The sequence below is a fragment of the Sciurus carolinensis genome, chromosome 2, assembly GCF_902686445.1.
Source record: "Sciurus carolinensis chromosome 2, mSciCar1.2, whole genome shotgun sequence".
Taxonomy (NCBI): domain Eukaryota; kingdom Metazoa; phylum Chordata; class Mammalia; order Rodentia; family Sciuridae; genus Sciurus; species Sciurus carolinensis.
The window spans coordinates 75,654,082-75,676,463 of record NC_062214.1 but is presented as its reverse complement, the minus strand read 5'-3'; the positions used below and the strand labels follow the sequence as shown (position 1 = coordinate 75,676,463).

General features: G+C 37.8%; 1 protein-coding gene across 1 annotated transcript in view; it reads right to left on the bottom strand.

The window, feature by feature from the left end:
- Gabrg3 (gamma-aminobutyric acid type A receptor subunit gamma3) overlaps positions 1-22,382 on the bottom strand; it is a 640,380-nt gene that overhangs the window by 270,963 nt on the left and 347,035 nt on the right. The window contains exons 4-5 of the mRNA XM_047539871.1: positions 3,062-3,282; positions 705-787 (exon numbers count right to left, since the gene is read on the bottom strand). Coding sequence (XP_047395827.1) covers positions 705-787; positions 3,062-3,282 — 304 coding nt within the window. The remainder of the gene's footprint in view (positions 1-704; positions 788-3,061; positions 3,283-22,382) is intronic.

Sequence of the window (22,382 nt, the reverse complement as noted above, 5' to 3'; positions counted from 1 at the left end):
CAAATAAAGTTAATTAAATTCCTGTGAGTCATACATAAGTACTAGTGATTAACACATTTAAAATGAACCATCATAAATTCAGCAGATATATTTCCACATTGACCTTTGCTTAAAAGCTTTATGAGTAAGCAAATAAATTTGATATTTGATATTTCCTTTACATGTACTCTTGTGCTTAGTATTAGACGCCATCTTAAAGAATTTTTAAGTGATTGCTTGTTAGCTATGATATAAATCACAAATGAAATGTTAGATGATAAAGTATTGTGAAAAATGTACTTTACAGTAGTACAATGAGACAAATACAAATAGATTTAAAGGGAAAATTTTTCCTCCTATTTAGAAAGCAATTCACCTTGCCTTAAAATATTAAGCCTAAAAATATTGCAAAAGAATTTTATATACCTCAAATAATCTGCACATCTCATTAGCATAAATCTTTGATAAGTTGGTCATCAGTTTCTGAATCCTTCAATATTATGGTGAATGACAAGTTGCTCTTCACTTTATGAAATTCATCTATTTTGTAACATAAGTCCTATGTAAGAAAATACGGAGTAAATGCAGGTGGCCAACACCACAACCGTCATCAGCTTTCTCTGGTTGTACAGTGACACTGTTACCAGTCGCATGTCTACTTGCCAGAAACCAGCACCAGACTGGTCACTCCCTGCACAGCACTCACACTCCACCAGGGTACTCACAGCTGGAGAAGATCAGAGGGCAGGAATGCTCATCCATGGGGAAGTTGTGCAGCTGCAGTTGGCATTCTGCATTGATGGTGAGCCTGTGGAAGAGCCAAGCATCACTCTTGGGGTCAGAAACAACACAGTCAAGGCCCTGGCCAAGGCCACTGGGGCCGGTGAGGCACCAGGATACAGGGAGAGGGAGGGAAGTCACATGATGCAGGTCCAGCACATGCAACTCACTCTGGGCAATTGTACTGTTCACTCAGTGAAGCCCTCTGGTTGTCTTTGTGTTGTGTTATTTTGTTTTGCTTTAAACCAGAAACAGAGAATTCCAGTTAGTAACATTCCAACTGTGTCTAGAAATGCAAGCCAAGTCAGGGAGGAGAAAAAATCCAACTGTTGTTTTAAAAGTTGTTGTTCTCAATCTGTTTGAATGAAATCCTTCCTCCATTTGAAACTGGTATATTTGTCTAAATAGCTATTATGCCAAATCAATCCACTTGTGTGTGTGGGGGAGTCTTTCTACTTGGGCAATTCCCTACTTCGTGGGGAAGGTGATGGCTCTACTAAGTGGCACATTGCATCTTTCTGGAGCAGACACCCTGTGTAACAGTATTTATGTAGGATCCCAGGACAGGTCATGTCTCCTTGTGGATTTACTAAGGCTCAATTTTATTCCAGAGTCTCACTGGTATTCCTTTAGAATTGATGAAATACCTGTTTCAAACTCTAGCTTTATCAATGTATTTCATCAGCACACCTCATTGTTGTGTCATTTTTTGTTGTTGATGTTGTTCCCTGTCTGCAAAATTATTATTTCTCAGAAACTTTAATATTCTCTTATCTTCTGCTTATTTTGATATTTGTCTGTGTCATTTGTACTACAGGCACTTGTTCAATATTAGGAGTCACTGATTTCTTCTCAGGGCCACAAGCACCTGTAATTGAAAGCTTATGACACTGGATGTGTGGTGTGGGAGGAGGGAAATCAAGAGCTCTAAGGAAAGGGTGCATGAGGGAACTATGGTCATATGGACTAAGCTGGGAGGACATGGAGCATGGGTCAGAGGGAGGAGAGAAGTCATAGTCCCTGAGCCATACTGAATTGAAATGTCTGTTAGCCTACAGGAGACAGGCAGGTGGTATCCAAGAAGAACCTGGAGTCCAGAAGAAACAGTCTGATCCTCAGCATGGATATGGTTTTAAAGTCATGGAAGCAGATGAGCCAACCCAATCGGAACATGTAAAGGTGGGGGCCAATTCCAGAGGTAGGAAGCGTAGAATGAGAAGCAGCCACAGGTCAGTAGCAGTAGGAGAGAGCCATGCACCTTTAGTGACAGGGGCAAAGAGTCTGTTATAACAGAAGTGAGTGTCCAGTGCTTCTGAGAGATTCAGAAAGACAAGAGAGCCATGCCCTCCTGAGTTGTATGCCCTTCAGAGGCCACTGCTGGAGGGTGCCATCCTCCTGATCCAAGTACTGAATAAGCAAAAGGCCACCAGGTTGGGGGAGAATGTGTTTTGTGTTTAGGTAAGCTTAGACCATTCTGGGGGTGTGGGGAGCACTGTGCACTCAGACTTAGGTCAAACTCTGATCACACTACTTCCCTGCAGTGACTTTGGAAAGTCAATTTGCTTCTTTGAAGTAGTTTCTCTTACTTCCCTGGGTTTCTGTGAGGACCACCTGCCTCTAAGAGGGCACATTGCAGGGTGGCTGCATCTTCCTTTAGGGACGAGTTGGGGAACACCCACTTTGTCCTTTGTCGTGGTGATCTCATATTTGACTATAGTGACATTTGTTAATTAGGACTCTAAGACATCTGTATTTTCCTAGTTGAGTGGACCCTTGGAGTTAAATACATAAAAGATAATTTTCACAACTAATTTCTAGCATAAATGAATTCTGATGAATGAATTAGTTCACATTCACTGCAGATCATTTGAATGTCTTTATTTTTACACAATTGCCATCAGGACAGACTCTTTCAGAATGCTATAGTATGTGAAACATGAGAAAGAACAGAATTTAGAGATAAAAATAGGGTCTCATCTCAACAATAACTTAAATTAAGGATCCAAAATTAGACCATAAGTAATTAAAGATCCACATAGTTAGACAGCAGTATTTAGTTCTAGTATTTTATAGCACAATGGGGTAACTATAGTCTATGATTTATTGTGCATTTAAAACAACTAGAAAAGTCCAAAAATTCCAAACACATAAAAATGATAAATACTAGAGGAGATGGAATATTAACTACCCTGATTGGATTAATGGTTATATACAAGTATCATACTGTACTCCATTAATATGTATAAATGACACATGTACTATGTGTCAATTAATAATTTAAAGAGATCATGGGACATGTTACCTTAAAGTGTAAAGAATTTTCCCATCATTCCAAATTCTGAGGAGTTGATTGGGAGTGGTGATCCAGTGAGCTTCTGCCGTTTTAGAATTTCGAAAGATTGTGTCTGGGATCCATATCAACCCAACCATGTTGCTGTTCAGAGTAAGTATTTTCATTGTGCTATTGAATCGAAGGCGACTGTCTGTCCAGGTTTGAGCAAAAAATATATCAATTTGGTATTCCTGAAACACAGCAAAAAGAGAGGCAGAGTGAGAGAGTGAGAGAGAGAGAGAGGGAGAGAGAAACAATCCTGTTAGTGATTTTTCCGTATGTTTTGTTTTCTTTGTCAGAAATTGTTTTCCCTTGATTTTCATCAACGAAGTCTGTTTTTCCCTCCATGTTTACATTTTCACCTTCTCCTTCCTCTCTTTGTTCATGACTAATACAGTACCTAGTTTATAACACAGTGTAATTCAGCAAATGACTAATCAATAAATATGACTAATCAATAATATAACATGTGTGACACTGCTTTGTAAGCCTTAAATTGTAATAAATTTACAAAGTATGAGGAGGGACTGAAGGAGACAGAGAGTGGATGCAGATCTGTGTTCAGAAGTCCAAGTTTTGACAGTGTGGCCTAGCAGAATATATGTTCTCTGTGTTATAAAAGGGGGGAAATAGTAATGTCCACTTCCGAAAGGTTTTGTAAAGACAAAAAAAAAAAAAAAAAAAAAAAAAAAAAAGATTAACCCTTAATTCCTGGCTTACAGCAAGTGATTCATAACTCAATAATAACAAAGATAGTATTTGTTTTTATGCAAGATCATTCTCCTTTCTCTCCTCTTCTGCCTTCCCTAATCACTTTCCTCTAGTCTACTGAGTATGACCCTACACTGGGGAATGATTTACAATAAATTATATTGTTATATTTTATGCATGTATGAATATGTAACAATAAATTCCACCATTATGTACAACTATAATGCACCAATACAAAATATGAAAAATAAAAGATCTTCTTCAACAATAGAACCCCAAAAAAAAGAAAGGAAGAAATGAAAACAACAAAGACCTGTAGAGAGAATAGCCATTCAAGTCAAATGCTGATTCCAACAGAAGACTGAAGGGGCTCACCTTACAGAGGCAAAGGCCCAGGTTATAGAGCACAGCATCCAATAAGGTTTTGCGGTGACCATCAGATAATTTGGAAAGGCCTAAAACCACTATGGGACCTAAAAATGTCTCTCAACTGGCCCACCTCAGAGGTCATTCCCATAATCACAGTTTAAAAAGTTACCATCATACCTAGAGAAAGAAGGATGTGGAAACCAATGGCTAGAGATCTTAAATATCTTTTATAATTTCTATTAGGTACTGTAAGTAATTCTTAGCAAATCCTATAGTTATCTTTTCCATTGAGTTTCCAGTTATAGAACCTTTCTGAGGTAATTTGACTTGCTGATTTGTAATCTAGCCCTCTATTAACTAATTAATTCATTCATTATTGATTATGACAGGCCCTGAAAACTATCAGACAGAAACCCAGCACTATGCCAATAAGTGCTCCCAGGCTCTAATATAGCTTATATTGTAATCAGAGAAGACAGGCCTTACGTAAGTATTTAAGATTAAAAAATAGTGCGTCTCTGGTCTGATTTCGAGGTCTTTAATCCATTTTGAATTTAGTTTCGTGCATGGTGAGAGATATGGGTTTAGTTTCATTCTGTTGCATATGGATTTCCAATTCTCCCAGCACCATTTGTTGAAGAGGCTATCTTTTCTCCATTGCATATTTTTGGCCCCTTTGTCTAGATGAGAAAATTGTATTTATTTGGGTTTGTGTCTGTGTCCTCTATTCTGTATCATTGATCCACCTTTCTATTTTGGTACAAATACCATGCCGTTTTTGTTACTATTGCTTTGTAGTAGAGTTGAAGATCTGGTATTGCGATACCCCCTGCTTCACTCTTTCTACTGAGAATTGCTTTAGCTATTCTGGGTTTTTTATTCTTCCAGATGAATTTCATAATTTCTTGCTCTATTTCTGTAAGGTACATCATTGGGATTTTAATTGTAATTGCATTGAATCTGTATAGCACTTTTGGTAGTATAGTCATTTTGACAATATTAATTCTGCCTATCCAAGAACATGGGAGATCTTTCCATCTTCTGAGGTTTTCGTTAATTTCTTTCTTTAGTGTTCTGTAGTTCTCACTGTAGAAGTCTTTCACCTCTTTTGTGAGATCGATTCCCAAGTATTTTATTTTTTTCAATGCTATTGTGAATGGGTAGTTTTCCTAATTTCTCTTTCTGAAGATTCAACACTTATGTATAAAAATGCCTTAGATTTATGTGCATTGATCTTATATCCCGCTACTTTACTGAAGAAAAAGTAGGTCCAGAGCTTCAACATGTCGGTTTAGGACCAGACTTCCTCAACAGGACTCCCAGAGCACAAGAAATAAAAGCAAGAATCAATAACTGGGATAGATTCAAACTAAAAAACTTTCTCTCAGCGAAGGAAATATCAGCAATGTAAAGAAAGAGCCTACAGAGTGGGAGAAAATCTTTGCCAATCATACTTCAGATAGAGCACTAATCTCCAGAATCTATAAAGAACTCAAAAAACTCTACACCAAGAATGCAAATAATCCAGTCGACAAATGGGCTAAGGAAATGAATAGACACTTCACAGAAGATATACAAGCAATCAACAAACATATGGAAAAATGTTCAACATCTCTAGTAATAAGAGAAATGCAAATCAAAACCACACTAAGATTCCATCTCACCCCAATTACAATGGCGATTATCAAGAATACAAGCAACAACAGGTGTTGGTGAGGATGTGGGGAGAAAGGTACACTCATACATTGCTGGTGGGGCTGCAAATTAGTGCAGCCACTCTGGAAAGCAGTGTGGAGATTCCTTAGAAAACTTGGAATGGAACCACCATTTGACCCAGCTATCCCACTTTGGCCTATACCCAAAGGACTTAAAATCAGCATAATACAGAAATACAGCCACATCAATGTTCATAGCTGCTCAGTTCACAATAGCCAGATTGTGGAACCAACCTAGATGTCCTTCAATTGATGAATGGATAAAGAAACTGTGGTATATATATACAATGGAATATTACTCAGCCATAAAGCATGATAAAATTATGGCATTTGCAGGCAAATGTATGAAACTGGAGAATATCATGCTAAGTGAGATAAGCCAATCTCAAAAAACCAAAGGACGAATGATATCGCTAATAAGTGGATGATGACACATAAAGGGGGGTGGGAGGGGTTAGTGTTAGGGTTAGAGTTAGGGTTAGGGAGGGGGATAAGAATGGAGAAAGGAAGGACTGTATAGAGGGAAAAGAGGGGTGGGAGTGGTGGGAGGGGTGGGGGGGAAGGGAAAAAATAACAGAATGAATCAAACAGCATTACCCTATGTAAATTTATGATTACACAAATGGTATGCCTTTACGCCATGTACAAACAGAGAAACAACATGTATCCCGTTTGTTTACAATAAAATAAAATAAAAATTAAAAAAAAAACCACTTTCACTTCCTTGGTGAAAAAAAAATAGTGTGTCTAATGTTCATACATAGCATGCAGAAAAATAAGACAGGTGCTAAGAATTCTAATGATAGAAAATGAACTGCATCTGCTATGGTTTGAATGTATCCACCAAAAACTTGTGTGCTGGAAATCCCCAAATTTGTGTTACTGGCACTTGGAAGTGGAGCTTTTGGGAAGTAATTAGGACTAGATGAGGTCCTGAGTATGCAGCCCCCAGGATAGCATTAGTGGTTGTGTAAGAAACAGAAGAGAGATTTAAGTTAGCATGCTTGTTCTCTTTCACCATGTGACATCCTCTGCCCTGCCATGATCAGCAAAGACCCGCACCAGATACAGGTGCCATGCTTTGGTCTTCCCAGCTTCTACAACCATGTACCAAATAAACTTCCATTCTTTACGTAGTGTTGGGTACTTTGTTACAGCAAAAGAAAACAGACTAAGGAAGTACCCAAGTCCTCAATGTAGGAGGAAATACACAACAGGGAAGCTGAGTCTTGCATAAGCTTTGAGCAGCTGGAGAAGCAAATGACAGGGAGGCAGCAGCTGGAAGCAGATTATCAAGGGAACTTCCCCAGAAACTTCAACTCTACAAGAATCTGCAACTGTAGCAGGAGTTGTGTGACATCAGCAAACAGGGATCTCACTAAAGTTCATGTGTTTCCTAAAAGTGCCTCTGTGGATTAATGGCTTCTGTTTCTTAAAGCAACCATGAAAGAGAAAAGAAAGATGAAGCTAACTCAGAGCTGGGAGGGCTGGAAGAGGCAGAACTGCCTGATGCTCAAAGCCTGTCAAATCAACTTTGCAGGAATAATCAAATCTCTAAATGAATTAAGTTTTCACCCTGTAAAATCTTTCATTAAGCAACTATGGCTCAAGGAAATGATTAAGGTATGATCTTCCACCAAAGATTGATGGGGCCAAGTTACCTGTGTAGTCAGCCCTCCTCTACCCATAAGACCACACCTGGGTATTCAACTACCATAGATCTAAAGTATTTTTAAAAATTACATTTGTAATGATCATGTACAAACTTTTTATTCTTGTCATTTATCCTAAACAATGCAGTATAACAGCCATTTATATAGCATTTACATTGTATTAGGCATTGTAATTCATCTAGAGATGATTCAAAGCATATGGGAAGGGATGCATAGGGTCTGCGCAAATACCCTGCTACTTTAAATGGCACAAGCACCTTTGGATTTTAGTGTCTGAGGGGTCTCAGGAACAATTTCCCACAGACTCTGAGGGACAACTGTACTTAAGATTGAAAAAAGTAGTGACAGCAGGAGAGAGGGAGAGTTAACTGGCCTGCAACACCAAAGGCACAGATGCCATCTCAGAATCCTGTTGAGAAGTGATTTGCAAAAGTGGCTGAGCACTGGTTTCATCTGGAAGAGGACTGTTATGATCTTTAGAAATTTCTTCCTAAGGAACTACAGGCTAGGCAGAAAAGTGACCATTCGAGATTTAAATGAGCCTTATTATTCTTATCCTTCATGGGCAAACAGTGGCCTGGAAAAATCACTCTAGACTCTGAAGGAGGCCAGTTCTCCACTGCTCACTTCAAAATAACCAAAGTGGTTAACAGAAAAAGAATAGAATGTTAGACAACAGAGTGAAGAGTCAAGAAGAAAACAGCACTCGGGAGCTCCATCCCAGGACCAGAGTTGCTGATAATACAAGAACACCCTGCCTTTACCCAGGGACAGAGCCTACACATTCAATATTTGCCCAGTAGATTTTTAATGGCTATAAACCAGTTTATCGTGGTATGCTGGCCCTTTTCCATCCTGGTATTTATACACACGTGGGGAGGAAGAGAGCTTAGCTAGCTATTCTTTTTAGTATATTGATCAATGGCCCAAAAAAAGCCAAGGCTAGATTTGATGTCTCTATAGGAACATGTACATACATGTAGTCATCCTTTAGTGACTGCAGGGCTTGGTTTAAGGTCCCCCACTGATACCAAAATCCACAGATGCTCAAATCTCTTATATAAAATGGTATAACATTTGTATGCTATGTACACACTCCTATATACTTTCAATCAACTCTAGATCACTTGCAATACCTAATACAATGTAAGTGTATGTGAATAGTTATACTATATTATTTAGGGGATAGTGCTAAGGGAAAAACAAGTCTGAACATATTCCATACATATGTAACTATCATGGGCCTAACCACATAGAACACAAATGAGTTGTGAGTTGAGCAAAGCTCAAACGAGTGCTGCAGGAGAAGGAGGATCTGTGAAAAGGTGGGAGGTGTAGCAGCCTTTATCCACATGTCACTTCATTCATACAGACTCAGCTTAGTGGTCAGCACACAGCAAATTCAAACTTTTCTACTTTGAACTTCCTGGTATTTTTTTCCCTAATACATTTAATCGAGAGTTGATTCAATCAACTGTAGATATGTAACCCACAGATAAAAAAGCCCCAAAATATAATGTAACCTTGACCTTGGGACTGGGATAAGGTTGGTTTTTGGATTGCCTCCTTTGAAGAAGAGGAAAGTACATTTTCCCTGAGGAGGGAGAGGGGGATAAGTATTTACTACCCAGAAACAGATCATGGTGGTCATTGGAACTGTTTAACAAACATGTGGATCCCCATCTTGCAGCAACATGGTACAATTGCTTTCCAATTTGGGGATGAGTGTGACCACTTCACTTATGATAATATGAAATATGAGCATAGTGGTGTGTGCCAGTTCTCAGAGGGCCCTTGAAGAACCCATATGGAATTGATTTACCCCCTTTTCAGGCCCTAAGAGACTGTGTGGAGCAGAGCCTTTGCTGATGCATACTTGGACAGATCATGGGCAAGAATCACTCAGAGCTGTTTTATGAGAGCAGCAATCCCCAGCCTGTCACAATTCATACAGTAGGGAAAGAGAAGACTCCTGGGATGTGGGGCTCCAGAAGCATAAGAAGGCCTCTTGAGAAGGCAACTCAAAAATCATCCAACTCCTTGGTAAGGTGCAGAGTGAGCACATTGACAGATACCAGACAGCTCCCAGCAGAGGGAGCAACAAATTCAAAAGCATCCCTGCAGAATTGACTGGAGGAAGCAAAGAGCCCCCTTTCCTCCTTGTGCCAGGATTTGGACTTAATGATGATGATTTAAGAGTAAATAATTATATTTGTACAGAGAACATGCTCAATACTTTGAATAAAATTGAGAATGTAAGACTGGACAGTGTGGCATATATAGACACTCAAAAGTGTTAACTGCTTTCCTTTAACCCTGGTTATTGAATTAAGGAATGAGAGGAGACAATGTTCTCCCAGGTGTGTCTAGAGTCCACCCATGGGCTCATTGATGCCAGAACAGTCAATACTTCCTGTAAATGCCCCCTATAATGTGTTATGGAAAGAACCTAAAGTTGTTTAAAACATTTTTTTCAATTTGTTAATTTCAGTTTATATCAGAGAAACTGAAACTCAGAAATCTGAAAAAAAAATTTTCCTAGAGTTATTCAATAGATCAGAATTATTTTGAGTTAATTGACCCAAAGAATAAACTTCTGAATGAGCCTATAGAATAGCAGTCAGATAAATACCAGCAAGGGCCCTCCTCTGTCTTCTCTTTCTGTCTTCTCACTTTTCCATCCCCACTAAGGTACCTATTTTCATTTCTTCTTCTTAATACAGTTTTAAAATGCAAATTTGGGATTGAATGGCAGGATAGGATGGCTTCATTACCTAAAGTCTCTCCACCAGACACAGGTACATTCTGTACCAGGAACCTGGATTATCAAGACAGACGATAAGAATCCTTCCTTGCAGAGGGTAAATGAGGTTTAAGAGATTAAGTAACTTCCAGACATTCACACAGGTACTGAGTACAAATCATTTAACTCTACAGTCAAAATCTATTTCCTGAGTATGAACTAAAGGAGATATAGCAGCCAAAATCCAGGTGTTTGACTTCAGAACATTGTAAGAAAGAACCCCAGGGAAGAATCATCCTCCAGTTTTGCCTGTTTACAAACTGATGATGTCATTTACCTGTCTTAGCTTTAGTTTCCTCATTTGCCTAAAGGGAGCATGGGGGTAGACTGAATGCAAGGACCTGTCCAACTCTGACATTTATATTTCCATATTCCTGCCCAGTTAGCCTTCCATTGTGGAAACTAATTCTCCATTTCTCTCATTTCTGTGTCTCTTGCAAAAAGGACATGATAAAATGACTTCTTGCATTCTATCTTCCACCCTTAAGATAAGCTTTTGCATGTTTGAAGTGTTCAGGAACTATGCATAAAGCTTTCACAGGCAAGAATTGCTTCATCCTGCATGCTGTTTTCCCATAGCAGAGGAGACACCATAAAATGTGAAACTGCCCTTCTGTATAATGAAATCCTGCCACAACTCCAAGCTAAGAGGGCACACAGTCATGTAACTGTGCATGGTGTGGATGTTTTATTGTGTCTACATTTGACTAAATGTTGGGGAAACACTTCCCACCCACTGAGAAATATTTTTCTTTCTCTCATAAACTTTATTTGTAATGGCATTAATCATCTTCCTTTTGCAGAGGAAAAAAGAATTGTTTTTACAATGTCTAAAAATAAACAACTCATATTCATAAATGGCAATGAAACTCATGTGTCTGAAAAACTAATAAATGTAACAGGTGAAAATATGCAGAATGCCCCCTCTAATCTAAACCATCATGTTGGTGGAGGGCCTATTCTCACTTGTTTTAATAACTAGAGAACTTAATGATTCTTAAATAAAATTTCTGTGGCATGTGGAACATTTTGACAAAACAGAAGAAAAATTATGCTTCTTAATAATATCCATCTGTATTGTCCCCAAAACTCAAAAATTTTAGTTCCTCATACTTTTTTCATACTTTTTTGCCTTCTTTTGCCAAAGAGGGACAAGCAGAAAAAATTATAGATTAATAATGAAGAGAATATTTGAAATCTGTGGTTGCCAGCAATACAAACGTCCATGGACAGCCTCTCTACCCCAGTAGGCTACTGCCCATTAACACACCATCTGTAATTAGTTAGATAAATGCATCAGTAAAAGATGCCACTGGGGTTGGGGCTGTGGCTCAGTGGTAGAGCTGCTGCCTATCATGCATGAGGCCCTGGGGTCAATCCCCAGCACCCCTTCCAAACAAGAGAACTGCTGTTAGTTATTCTTTATAAGATAATAGTCACAGACTATACACACATATGGAGAGACATTCATAACTAATCAATATAAAATGATTATATGTACATATTGAGATTTAGAAAAGCATGACTAGCCATGGATAGAGTGAGAATAGGGAGTTTCGCCTCTTACAAATAGCCATGCTAGCTGGGTTCTTTCTCCTATTGATACACATTGGCAGACTTAGGTTAAAAATTATTCCATACATAGAGAACATCAGAGAGGAAAATGGTTAGAGCAGCTACAAGGTAATATCTAATTCATTTGCACAAGGCAAGTTTTACTATTTATTTTAAAAAATAATGTCCATTATTTGCTTTCTCGGTGTAAAGTTTCACATCTATAGATATAAACAGATCTATAGAAAAAATACAGATACATAGAGATATTAGATATATAAATCTAGATAAATAAGAGAGGAGTTGGAGCTAGTGGTACAGCAGGTGCTTAGCATACATTAGGCCTTAGCTTCAATCCCCAGCAATGTGCACATACACACACACACACACACACACACACACACACACACACACCTCTATACACACACAACGAAGATATATAAATGAAGATATAGGTAGATACTTCAGAACACCAGTCTGGGTCAGACTGCTTGGATTGCTTGGTCTGGCCTCTAAGGCAGCTCCCTCTGTACCTGCAGGCTTCAGACGCCTATCCTATAAATACCCATGGAATTGGGAGTTAGATCTTTGGGAGTGAATTTCATAGTCCCCTAGACCATTTCTGACACTCTCCCTAAGGTGTCAGAAAAGGCCCAGGATGGCCTTGTTTTCCTTCTTAAGAATTAAAGTGTTAAAATGAACACTCTCATACTTTCTATAAGAAGGTTGTGCAAAGGATTTTACTTCTTAACATAAAATCACTTTCCTAATATAGTGCATGGATTTCTTCTCAAAATATTGTACCATCTTTTTTCCTGGTATATCTACCTTTCAGATAAAACCTTTTCTTATGTCATTGTTTTTCATGAAATACAAGTTCTGAGAAGTTCTAGGAAGCAAAATGTCTGTAACAAATGACCTTCATACTTTCTTTTCTATATGAGCCAAAGGAAAAAAAAAACAGATTTTGAAATGTTGTCACCTTAAAGAAACTGTAAAAACTATAAATATTTGAACAGATGGCTATGTTTAATCTGGTTTAAACATAATACAATATATACATGTATGGAAACATCACTTGGTACCTACCCCACTGACATGTACTATTGTTATGTTTTGTGGATCAGTTAAAAAGTAAATTTAATTTAAATCTTTACAAATGCAAAAAAAAAAGTTACTTGTTTTGGTAGAAAGTGAACTCCATAATAATAATAAGCTTACTTACACTTTTTATAGATTATTCTCATAATAAATCTGTATTTCACATAATTGACACATCCTTGCTTTATTGATTGTTCACAAAATATTAACAACCCCACTTGTAAGACAGGGACTAAGAAGTGTCATCTGCCCAGTGGATTTAAATATTTCGGGGAGTGACTGCACCTGCATGGATGAGAATGACCATGCCACAGCTCCCCATCTACCAACGTGAGGCTCCCAGATCCGCCTCCATCTTGGGGACACTACAGTCACCACCAAACCCCCCACAAGGGGTAGCCTCCACCTCAGGACAATGGACAGGGCCTGAAGGCAACTGCCCACTGCAACATGCCCTCCACAGAGCTGCATATCTGAATAGGCCACCCAATGTCACCATATGGCCCGTCCTCACAGTCCCATCTCTGGAAGTGGTTGCCTCCATCCAGGGACACCTCCACTGCCATCTTGGGTTACTTCTGCTAATGCAACTGCCATTTTAGTTGGGCAGCTTCCATCATGGGACACTGGCAGAGGCCTGGAAGCCCAAAACCAAGGCACCCACACATCTGATACTGTCCCCACTGCCAACTAGGGACATTGACACTTCTCTCTAGGGACAATAGTCAGGACCTAGAAGACCATCACCAAGGTCCCCGCAGGCTTCATTACACCTGAGAGTCCCTTTCTCTCTTGTCTCCTAATAACAGCCAACTTCTGTTGATTCCTCTTTCACTCCTCCTATGATCTAATACCTCTATATTCTCACCCCCTCCTCATAAACATCACACTGCACACACCCACATTCCTTCTCTGTCCACCATTATGTAGATGCTACTACAAACCTACTGTTTACATTGTAGATAATAATCAAACACATCATTTCTGTTTATCATGACAAAACTGTAAACATCTTAATATGGGCTATTTAATATAAGGGTGCATATTGTTTGCTTTGGGTGCTGTTAATATCAATCTCCCCATGAAAGGTGAGGTATTGGAAAACTGCAGGGACACTATAAATCTATAGGGAAGAAACTATAATACCTTGGATCCACACTGCTAGAGGAGAAGAAACACAAAAAACATGAAAAGACAAGGGAAGAAAGCACCTCAAACAAACCAAGACACTACAATAATAGAATCCATTGACAGCATAGTAGAAGAAATGTGGGAGAAGGAATTCAGAATGTATATAATTAAAATGATCTGCCAAGTAAAGGATGATATAAGAGGGCAAATGCAGGCAACAAAATATCACTTCAATAAAAAATTATGAGAGCAAATGCAGGAAGCAAAATATTACTTCAATAAAGAGATAGAGATTCTTAAATAAAATAAACAGAAATCCTTGAAATGAAGGAAACAATAAGTCAAATTGAAAACTCAATAGAAAGCATCACCAACAGACTACATCTTGAGGAAGACAGAATCTCAAGCAATGAAGATAAAATGTGTAATCTTGAAAATAAAGTTGATCACACAGTGAAGATGGTAAGAAACCATGAACAGAACCTCCAGGAAATATGGGATAACATGAAAAAAACAATTATAGGGGTTGAGGAAGGCACAGAGACACAAACCAAAAGAATGCACAATCTATTCAATGACATAATATCAGAAAATCACCCAAACCTGAAGAATGAAATGGAAAACAAAATATAAGCGGCTTATAGGACAACAACTGTACAAAATTACAACAGATCCACACCAAGGCACATTATAATGAAAATGCCTAGCATACAAAAGATAGAATTTTAAAGGCCATAAGAGAAAAGTATCAGATTACATATAGGTGGAAACCAATTTGGATCTCAGCAGATTTTTCAACCCAGACTCTCAAAGCTAAGAGGTCCTGGAACAACATATACCAAGCTCTGAAAGAAAGTGGAGACAACCAAGAATCTTATATCCAGCAAACTTAAGTATCATATTTGATGATGAAATCAAAACTTTCCATGATAAACAAAAGTTAAAAGAATTTATGACTAGAAAGACTGAACTACAGAATATTCTCAGCAAAATATTCCATGAGGAGGAAATGAAAAACAACAATGAAAGTCAGCAAAGGGAAGAAATACAATAAAGGAAAAGCCAATGAAAGGAGAAACCAAATAAATTTAAACACCAAAAATAAACCAAAATGACTAGGAATACAATAACCCTGAACAGTAACAGTCTAAACTCATTAATCAAAAGACATAGACTCACAGATTAGATTTAAATAAAAGACCCAAAATATGCTGCCTTCAAGAGACCCATCTCTTGAAAAGACTAATCTCTAGAAAAACACATGCAGAGACTGAAAGGGAAAATATGGAAAAAACATATCACTCTCATGGACTGCAGGAAAAAAGCAGTCATTTCCATCGTCGTATCAGATAAAGTGGACTTCCAGCCAAAGTTATACAGAAGAGATAATATTGCTTAAGGGAATCATGATCAACAAGACATAAAAATCAAAAATATTTATGCCCCAAACAATGGACCATCTACATACATCAAATAAACCCTTCTCAGTATCAGGAATAAAAGAGACCACAACTTGTGTCATGGGTGACTTTAACACAGCACTCTCACCACTGGATAGATCTTCCAAACAAAAATTAGACAAAGAATCTATAGAGTTCAATAATACCATCAATAACTAAGACTGAACAGACATATATAGAATATTCCATCCATCATTGAGCAAATTTTTTTCTCAGCAGCACATGGATCCTTCTCTAAAATAGACTATATGTTATGCCACAGAGCAACCCTTACTAAATACAAAAAAAAGAGATACTACCTTGTATTCTATCAGCTCATAATGAAATGAAATTAGAAATCAAGGATAAAATAAAAACAGAAGCTATTCCAACACGTGGAGACTAAATGTTATGCTCTTGAATGATGTATGCATAACTTAAGAAGACATAAGGGAGGAGATTAAAAAATTCTTAGAGCTAAATGAGAACAACGATACAACATATCAAGATCTCCGGGACACTGTGAAGGCAGTACTAAGAGGAAAGTTCACTGCATTGAGCTCATTCAATGAAAGAATAAAAAGTCAACAAATAAATGACCTAAGATACATCTCAAAGCACCAGAAAAAGAAGAAGAAATCAACACCAAAAACAGTAGAAGGCAGGAAATAATTAAAATCAGAGCTGAAATCAATGAAAGTGAAACAAAAGAAACAACTGAAAAAATTGACAAAACAAAAAGTCAGTTCTTTGAAAAAATAAATAAAATTGATAAACCCCTAGCCACACTAATGAAGAGGAGAGAAAATTCAAATTACTAAAATTTTTGATGAAAAAGGAAACATCATAATGGACACTACTGAAATACAGAAGATAATTAGAAACTATTTTGAAAATTTGTACTCCAAAAAAATAGAAAATCTCGAAGATGTCAACAAATTTCTCAAGACAGATGAACTACCCAAACTAAATCAGGAAGAAATACATGATTTAAACCGATCAATTTCAAGCAATGAAATAGAAGACATCATCAAAAGCCTACCAACAAAGAAGAGCCCAGGAGCAGATGGATTCTCAGCTCCAAAGAACTAATACCAAAGTATTCTAGGAAATAGAAAAGTAGGCAACACTTCCAAACTCATTCTATGAAGCTAGTATCATCCTAATTCCAAAACCAGACAAAGACACATCAAGGAAAGAAAACTTCAGACCAATATCCCTGATGAATATAGATGCAAAAATTATTAATAAATTTCTGGCAAATTTCATTCAAAAACATATTTAAAAGATAGTGCACCATGATCAAGTGGGGTTCATCCCAGGGATGCAAGATTGCCTCAACATCTAGAATCAATAAATATAATTCATCAAATCAATAGACTAACAGATAAGAATCATATGATCATCTCAATAGATGGAGAAAAGGCATTTGACAAGATACAGAACCCCTTCATTTTCAAAACACTAGAAAAAATGGGGATAGTAGGAATATACTTCAACATTGTAAAATATATCCATGCTAAGTTCAAGTACAACATCACTCTAAATGGAGAAAATATTGAAAGCTTTTCCTCTAAAAACTGAAACAAGACAGGGATGCCCTCTTCTACCACATCTATTAAACAGTCCTTGAAATTCTAGCCAAAGAGGTGAGACAGATGAAAGAAATTAAAGGGATACAAATAGGAAAAAACTCAAACTATCACTATTTGCTAATGACATGATTCTATATTTTAGAGGATCCAAAAAATTCCACCAGAAAACTTCTAGAACTAATAAATTAATTCAGAAAAGCAGCAGGACATAAAATCATCACCCATAAATCCAATGCATTTCTATACATCAGTGATGAATCCTCTGAAAGACTCTGAAAGAGAAATTAAGAATACTACCTCATTTCCAATAGCCTAAAAAAAATACTTGGGAATAGATCTAAAAAAATAAGGTGAAAGACCAGTACAATGAAAACTACAGAACACTAAAGACAGAAATTAGAAGATGGAAAAATCTCTCATGTTCTTGGATAGACAGAATTAATATTGTCAAAATGACCATACTACCAAAAGCATTATACAGATTCAATAAAATTCCAATTAAAACCCCAATGTCTTTCCTCATAGAAATAGAAAAGGCAATTATGAAATTGTTTTGGAAAAATAAGAGACCAAGTATAGCCAAAGCAATCCTTAGGAAGAAAAGTGAAGCAGGAGGCATCATAATACCAGATCTTAAACTATACTACAGAGCTATAGTAAGAAAAATGGCATGACATTGACACCAAAATAGACAGGTAGACCAATGGTACAGAATAGAAGACACAGAGACAAACCCACATAAATACTATTATCTCATACTAGACAAAGGTGCCAAAAACATACAATGGAGAAAACGTAACCTCTTCAACAAATGGTACTTGAAAAACTGGAAATCCATATGCAGCAAAATGAAATTAAATCCCTATCTCCCTCCCTGCATAAAACTCAACTCAAAGTGATCGAGGACCTAAGAATTAGACCAGAGACCCTGCGCCTAATAGAAGAAATATAGGTCCAAATCTTCTCATTTCGCTTAGGACCAGACTTCCTTAGCAAGACTCACAAAGCACAAGAAGTAAAATCAAGAATCAATAAATGGGATGAATTCAAACTAAAATGCTTCTTCTCAGCAAAGGAAACAATCAATAAGGTAAAGAGAATCTACAGAATGGGAGAAAATCTTTATCACATGCACATCAGATAGAGCACTAATCTCCAGGATATATAAAGAACTCAAAACACTAAACACCAAAAAACCAAATAACCTAATCAATAAATATGCAAAGGGACTAACAGGCACTTCACAGAAGCAGAAATACAAGTGGTCAACAAATATATAAACAAAATATTCAACATCTCTAGTAATAAGAGAAATTCAAATCAAAACCACTCTCAGATTTCTTCTCACTCCAGTCAGAATGGCAATGATCAAGGATACAAGCAACAGTAATTGTTGGGAAGGATGTGGGGGAAAAATGGTACACTCAAACAATGCTCATGGGACTGCAAATTGGTGTAACCACTCTGGAAAGCAGTATGGAACTTCCTTAGAAAACGTGGATTGGAACCCATATTTGACTCAGGTAGCCCACTCCTTGTCTATACCCAAAGGACTTAAAAACCTGCATTTTACAGTGATGCAGCCACATCAATATTTACAGCAGCTCAATTCACAATAGCTAAGCTTAATGGAACCAATCTAGATGCCCTTCAGCAGATGAATGGATAAAGAAAATGTGGTACATATACACAATGGAATAATACTCAGCTTTAAAGAAGAATGAAATTATGACATTTGCAGGTAATGCACAGAGTTGGAGAGTATCATGCTAAGTGAAGTAAGTCAATCCCTTAAAAGTAAAGGCCAAATGTTTTCTCTGATAGGTGGATGCTGATCCATAATGGGGCGGGGGCTAAGAGAAGAATGGAGGAACTTTGGATGGGGCTCAGGGAAGCGAAGGGAGGGGAAGGAGCATGGGAGTGGGGAAAATGTTGGTTTGAGATTGACATCATTACCCTAGGTACATATATGATTGCAGGAATGACATGACTCTACATCATGTACAAGAGAAATGAAAAGTTGTGCTCCATTCCTATGCAATGATCAAAATGCATTCTGCTGTCATATATAACCAATTAGAACAAATAAAAAAATAGAATGCAATTTAACCTTTAAAAAATTTTGGTTTTTTCTCCCAGCTTTATTGAGGTATAATTGATTTAAAAATTTATATATTCAATGCATAGAAGACAATTCAACATATGTATATAATGGACCTGGTAGCCACTATTCTATTCTCTGTTTCAAACATTATCTAATGACTGTGCTCAGCTTTGGACCCTCACCTTGGACCTGCAGACTGTCAGGCAGGAAGCAAGCAGCAGGAGGAGGCAAGAAGTTTGACCTTAGGAACTAACTCTATTCTAATAGCTGTACTGACAGGATAGTAAGCTACAAACACCATGAAGAGGATACATTACAAATATTTGAAATCCCCCATAAGATGGTGTTTCCGTTTTTTTTTTTTTTTTTTTTTTTTTTTGATGCTGTGACTAAAGGAACCAACCAGCACAATCATAGAGGAGTTAAGAGTTTATTCGAGGGCCATGGTTTCAGAGGTCTTACTCCATAGAAGGCCAGTTCCACTCCTCTGGGCTCAAGGTGAGGCAGAACATGCTGGCGGGAGAGGGTGGCAGAGGGAAGCAGCAGCTCATATCATGGTGTTCAGGAAGTAGACAGAGGGGTCTCCATTTGTCAGATACAAATATATACCCAAAAGACATGCCCCAATTCCCACCTCCTCCAGCCACACCCTACCACTTCAGTTACCATTCAATTAATCCCCATCAGGGGATTAATTCACTGATTGTTTTAAGACTCTCAAAACCCAATTGTTTCTCCTCTGAACCCTCTTTTATTAACTCACACATGAATTTTGGGGTGACTCATTACACCCAAACCATAACAGATGGTGCAGACTTTGCATTTACCTTAGGCACATTCTCTCCTATACTTCATATCACCTGCGGTTACTTATAATACCTAACACAATGTCAATGCTATGTGAAAAGCTGTCATACTGTATTGTTCATGGAATCATAATTAGAAAACTTTCTGTGCATATGCAATACAGATGCAATTTTTTTCCCAAATATTTGTCTTGTTTTTGTGATGGGGTCTCGCTATGTCGCCTAGGCTGGTCTTGAACTCTCTGACTCAAGTAATCCTCTCACCTCAGTCTCCTGAATGTTGGAACTACAGTTGTGAGCTGCTGTCCCCAGTCCTGTTTTTTCTTTCCCTTTCTCATTTTTTTGTTTGTTTGTTCCTTTTGAATCAAAGGCTGGTAGAGTCTTCCAATGCAGAACCCATGAGTTCAGAAGGCTGACTGTAACACTAATGGAGTCATAGTGTGCTTTGATCTGTATCCTTCTATGGGCATGATCACTGTCGCGATGAACTACACAGTCTCTTTCCCAGATCGGAAGCTCATTTAGCTTCAGGGACCCAAGCTTCTCCTTTGTCATTCAGAGAATCATACAATGTCCCAAGGCAGGTCTACAGAAAGGAAGTGGGATGGACTCAAAGTGTTTTTCTTCCTCTTCCAGTAAAGCACACATTCCATACTAATTCCATGTGGGGTTACATGTTCATATTAGGTCTCCAGAAGAGCCCTGCTTTGGATGTCCTTCCACAGAGGTAAAGTGATGTCCTTAAGGCATATCTCAGAGTTACTTACCACCACCCAAAGGAGAATTGGGAGAACTATAGAAGCTGTATCACGTGCTATGCATAAGCATGGTTTTTATTGTGTTATCTGTTTGTTTAGGCTTGGGTGTTTTTCCTGTCAGCAATGGTCAAAATCAGTATTCCATACTTTGTACTATTTTGTTTTTGGGTATTCAACATAATGCAAGATTATTTTTTGTTCTTGTTGCTTTGGAGATTCAATACAGGTCCTTGCACACATGAAGAATGCACTTCACCAATGAGCTACACGCCCAGCACCTGTATTGTAAGATTTAGTAGTGCTGGATTTCAATTGCTTGAGCAAAAAGTGTGGAGAAGTCTTTAGAGTTCTTTCCTGTCCATAGTCTCCAAATTGGGAAAATGAGGCCATAACTGCAATTTCTTGAGAAGACTTCTCAATCACATTATTTTTAGCTGAAAAATGTTTGACATTTTCTTTAAGTTCAAAGTAAATGCTTTGTTTTGTGGCTGACCCCAGTTTGACAGCAGTCACAACTGTTGATGACTATCAGTTGAAGTTTCTTGCTGAAACACATTTTTGCTTCAGACTAAAATATTCTTTTTCTACATATCTACATGGAACAGAGAAGATCCTCAGTCTTGCCTTGTAGCATCTGTCAGATCTCTATAGAACTTTATGAGACCTGTCCTTGAACACAGTTCTGAGTATGGCCAACCAAGCAGAAAGTGAGATAAAGTGATACAGGGGTTATCCGGAGATGGGCAATAGCCAATTTCCATACTTGCATCCTTTGACGCTACTACCGGAATTTACACATACAAACTGCATTAGCAGGAGGTGGTCCTGGAGAGGAGAAATTGTTAACATCACCTCCAGATTAGAAAAGCAGTCCCCATGGTGGAATTGGAGGTAGTATAAACTCTAAAAATCCCGTGGTGGGCAGGACACCATGGGGAGGCCTCAGTGAAGAGAGGGGAAGGATCAGGATTATGATACAGGATTTAGAGGCCAGAAACACAGAAAGAAGGTCTTCGGCACTTACTGAAAGAAGAGGGGAGGAAAGGTGAGAAAAGTGTAAAAATGGAGGTTTACAAAAGTCTCTATAATTTAGAATGACTAATCTAAATGTTTAAAAAAGATTGTCAAGATAGGGCAAGCTTTATAAACTCAAGGATTAGGGTTAGCAGAAAGGAGAAGTTTCTTATACTAAAAAGCAGAAAGGAGAAGTTTCTTATACAAACAGTACTTCCAAACAACACAAGAACACAGATCTAAGACTTTGTTAATCCTGCTTTAGTTAAAATTTTCAGATTCCCCGCAAATATTTACAAAGGGCTATTAATTTGAAAACTAAACTAAAAAGAAGAATATTCTAAAATTCATCATTTTCTCACATAAGCTAGGAGAGATGAAAAACATCACTTCATAAAACACTCATAGTTTTGAGTCATGGCCTACATGGAAATCCAATGCCATGCTGGATATTCCATCTGCTTCAAAGGCACGGGATCCTCATCATTCAGGGGAATATCTCTCATATGAAAAATGTA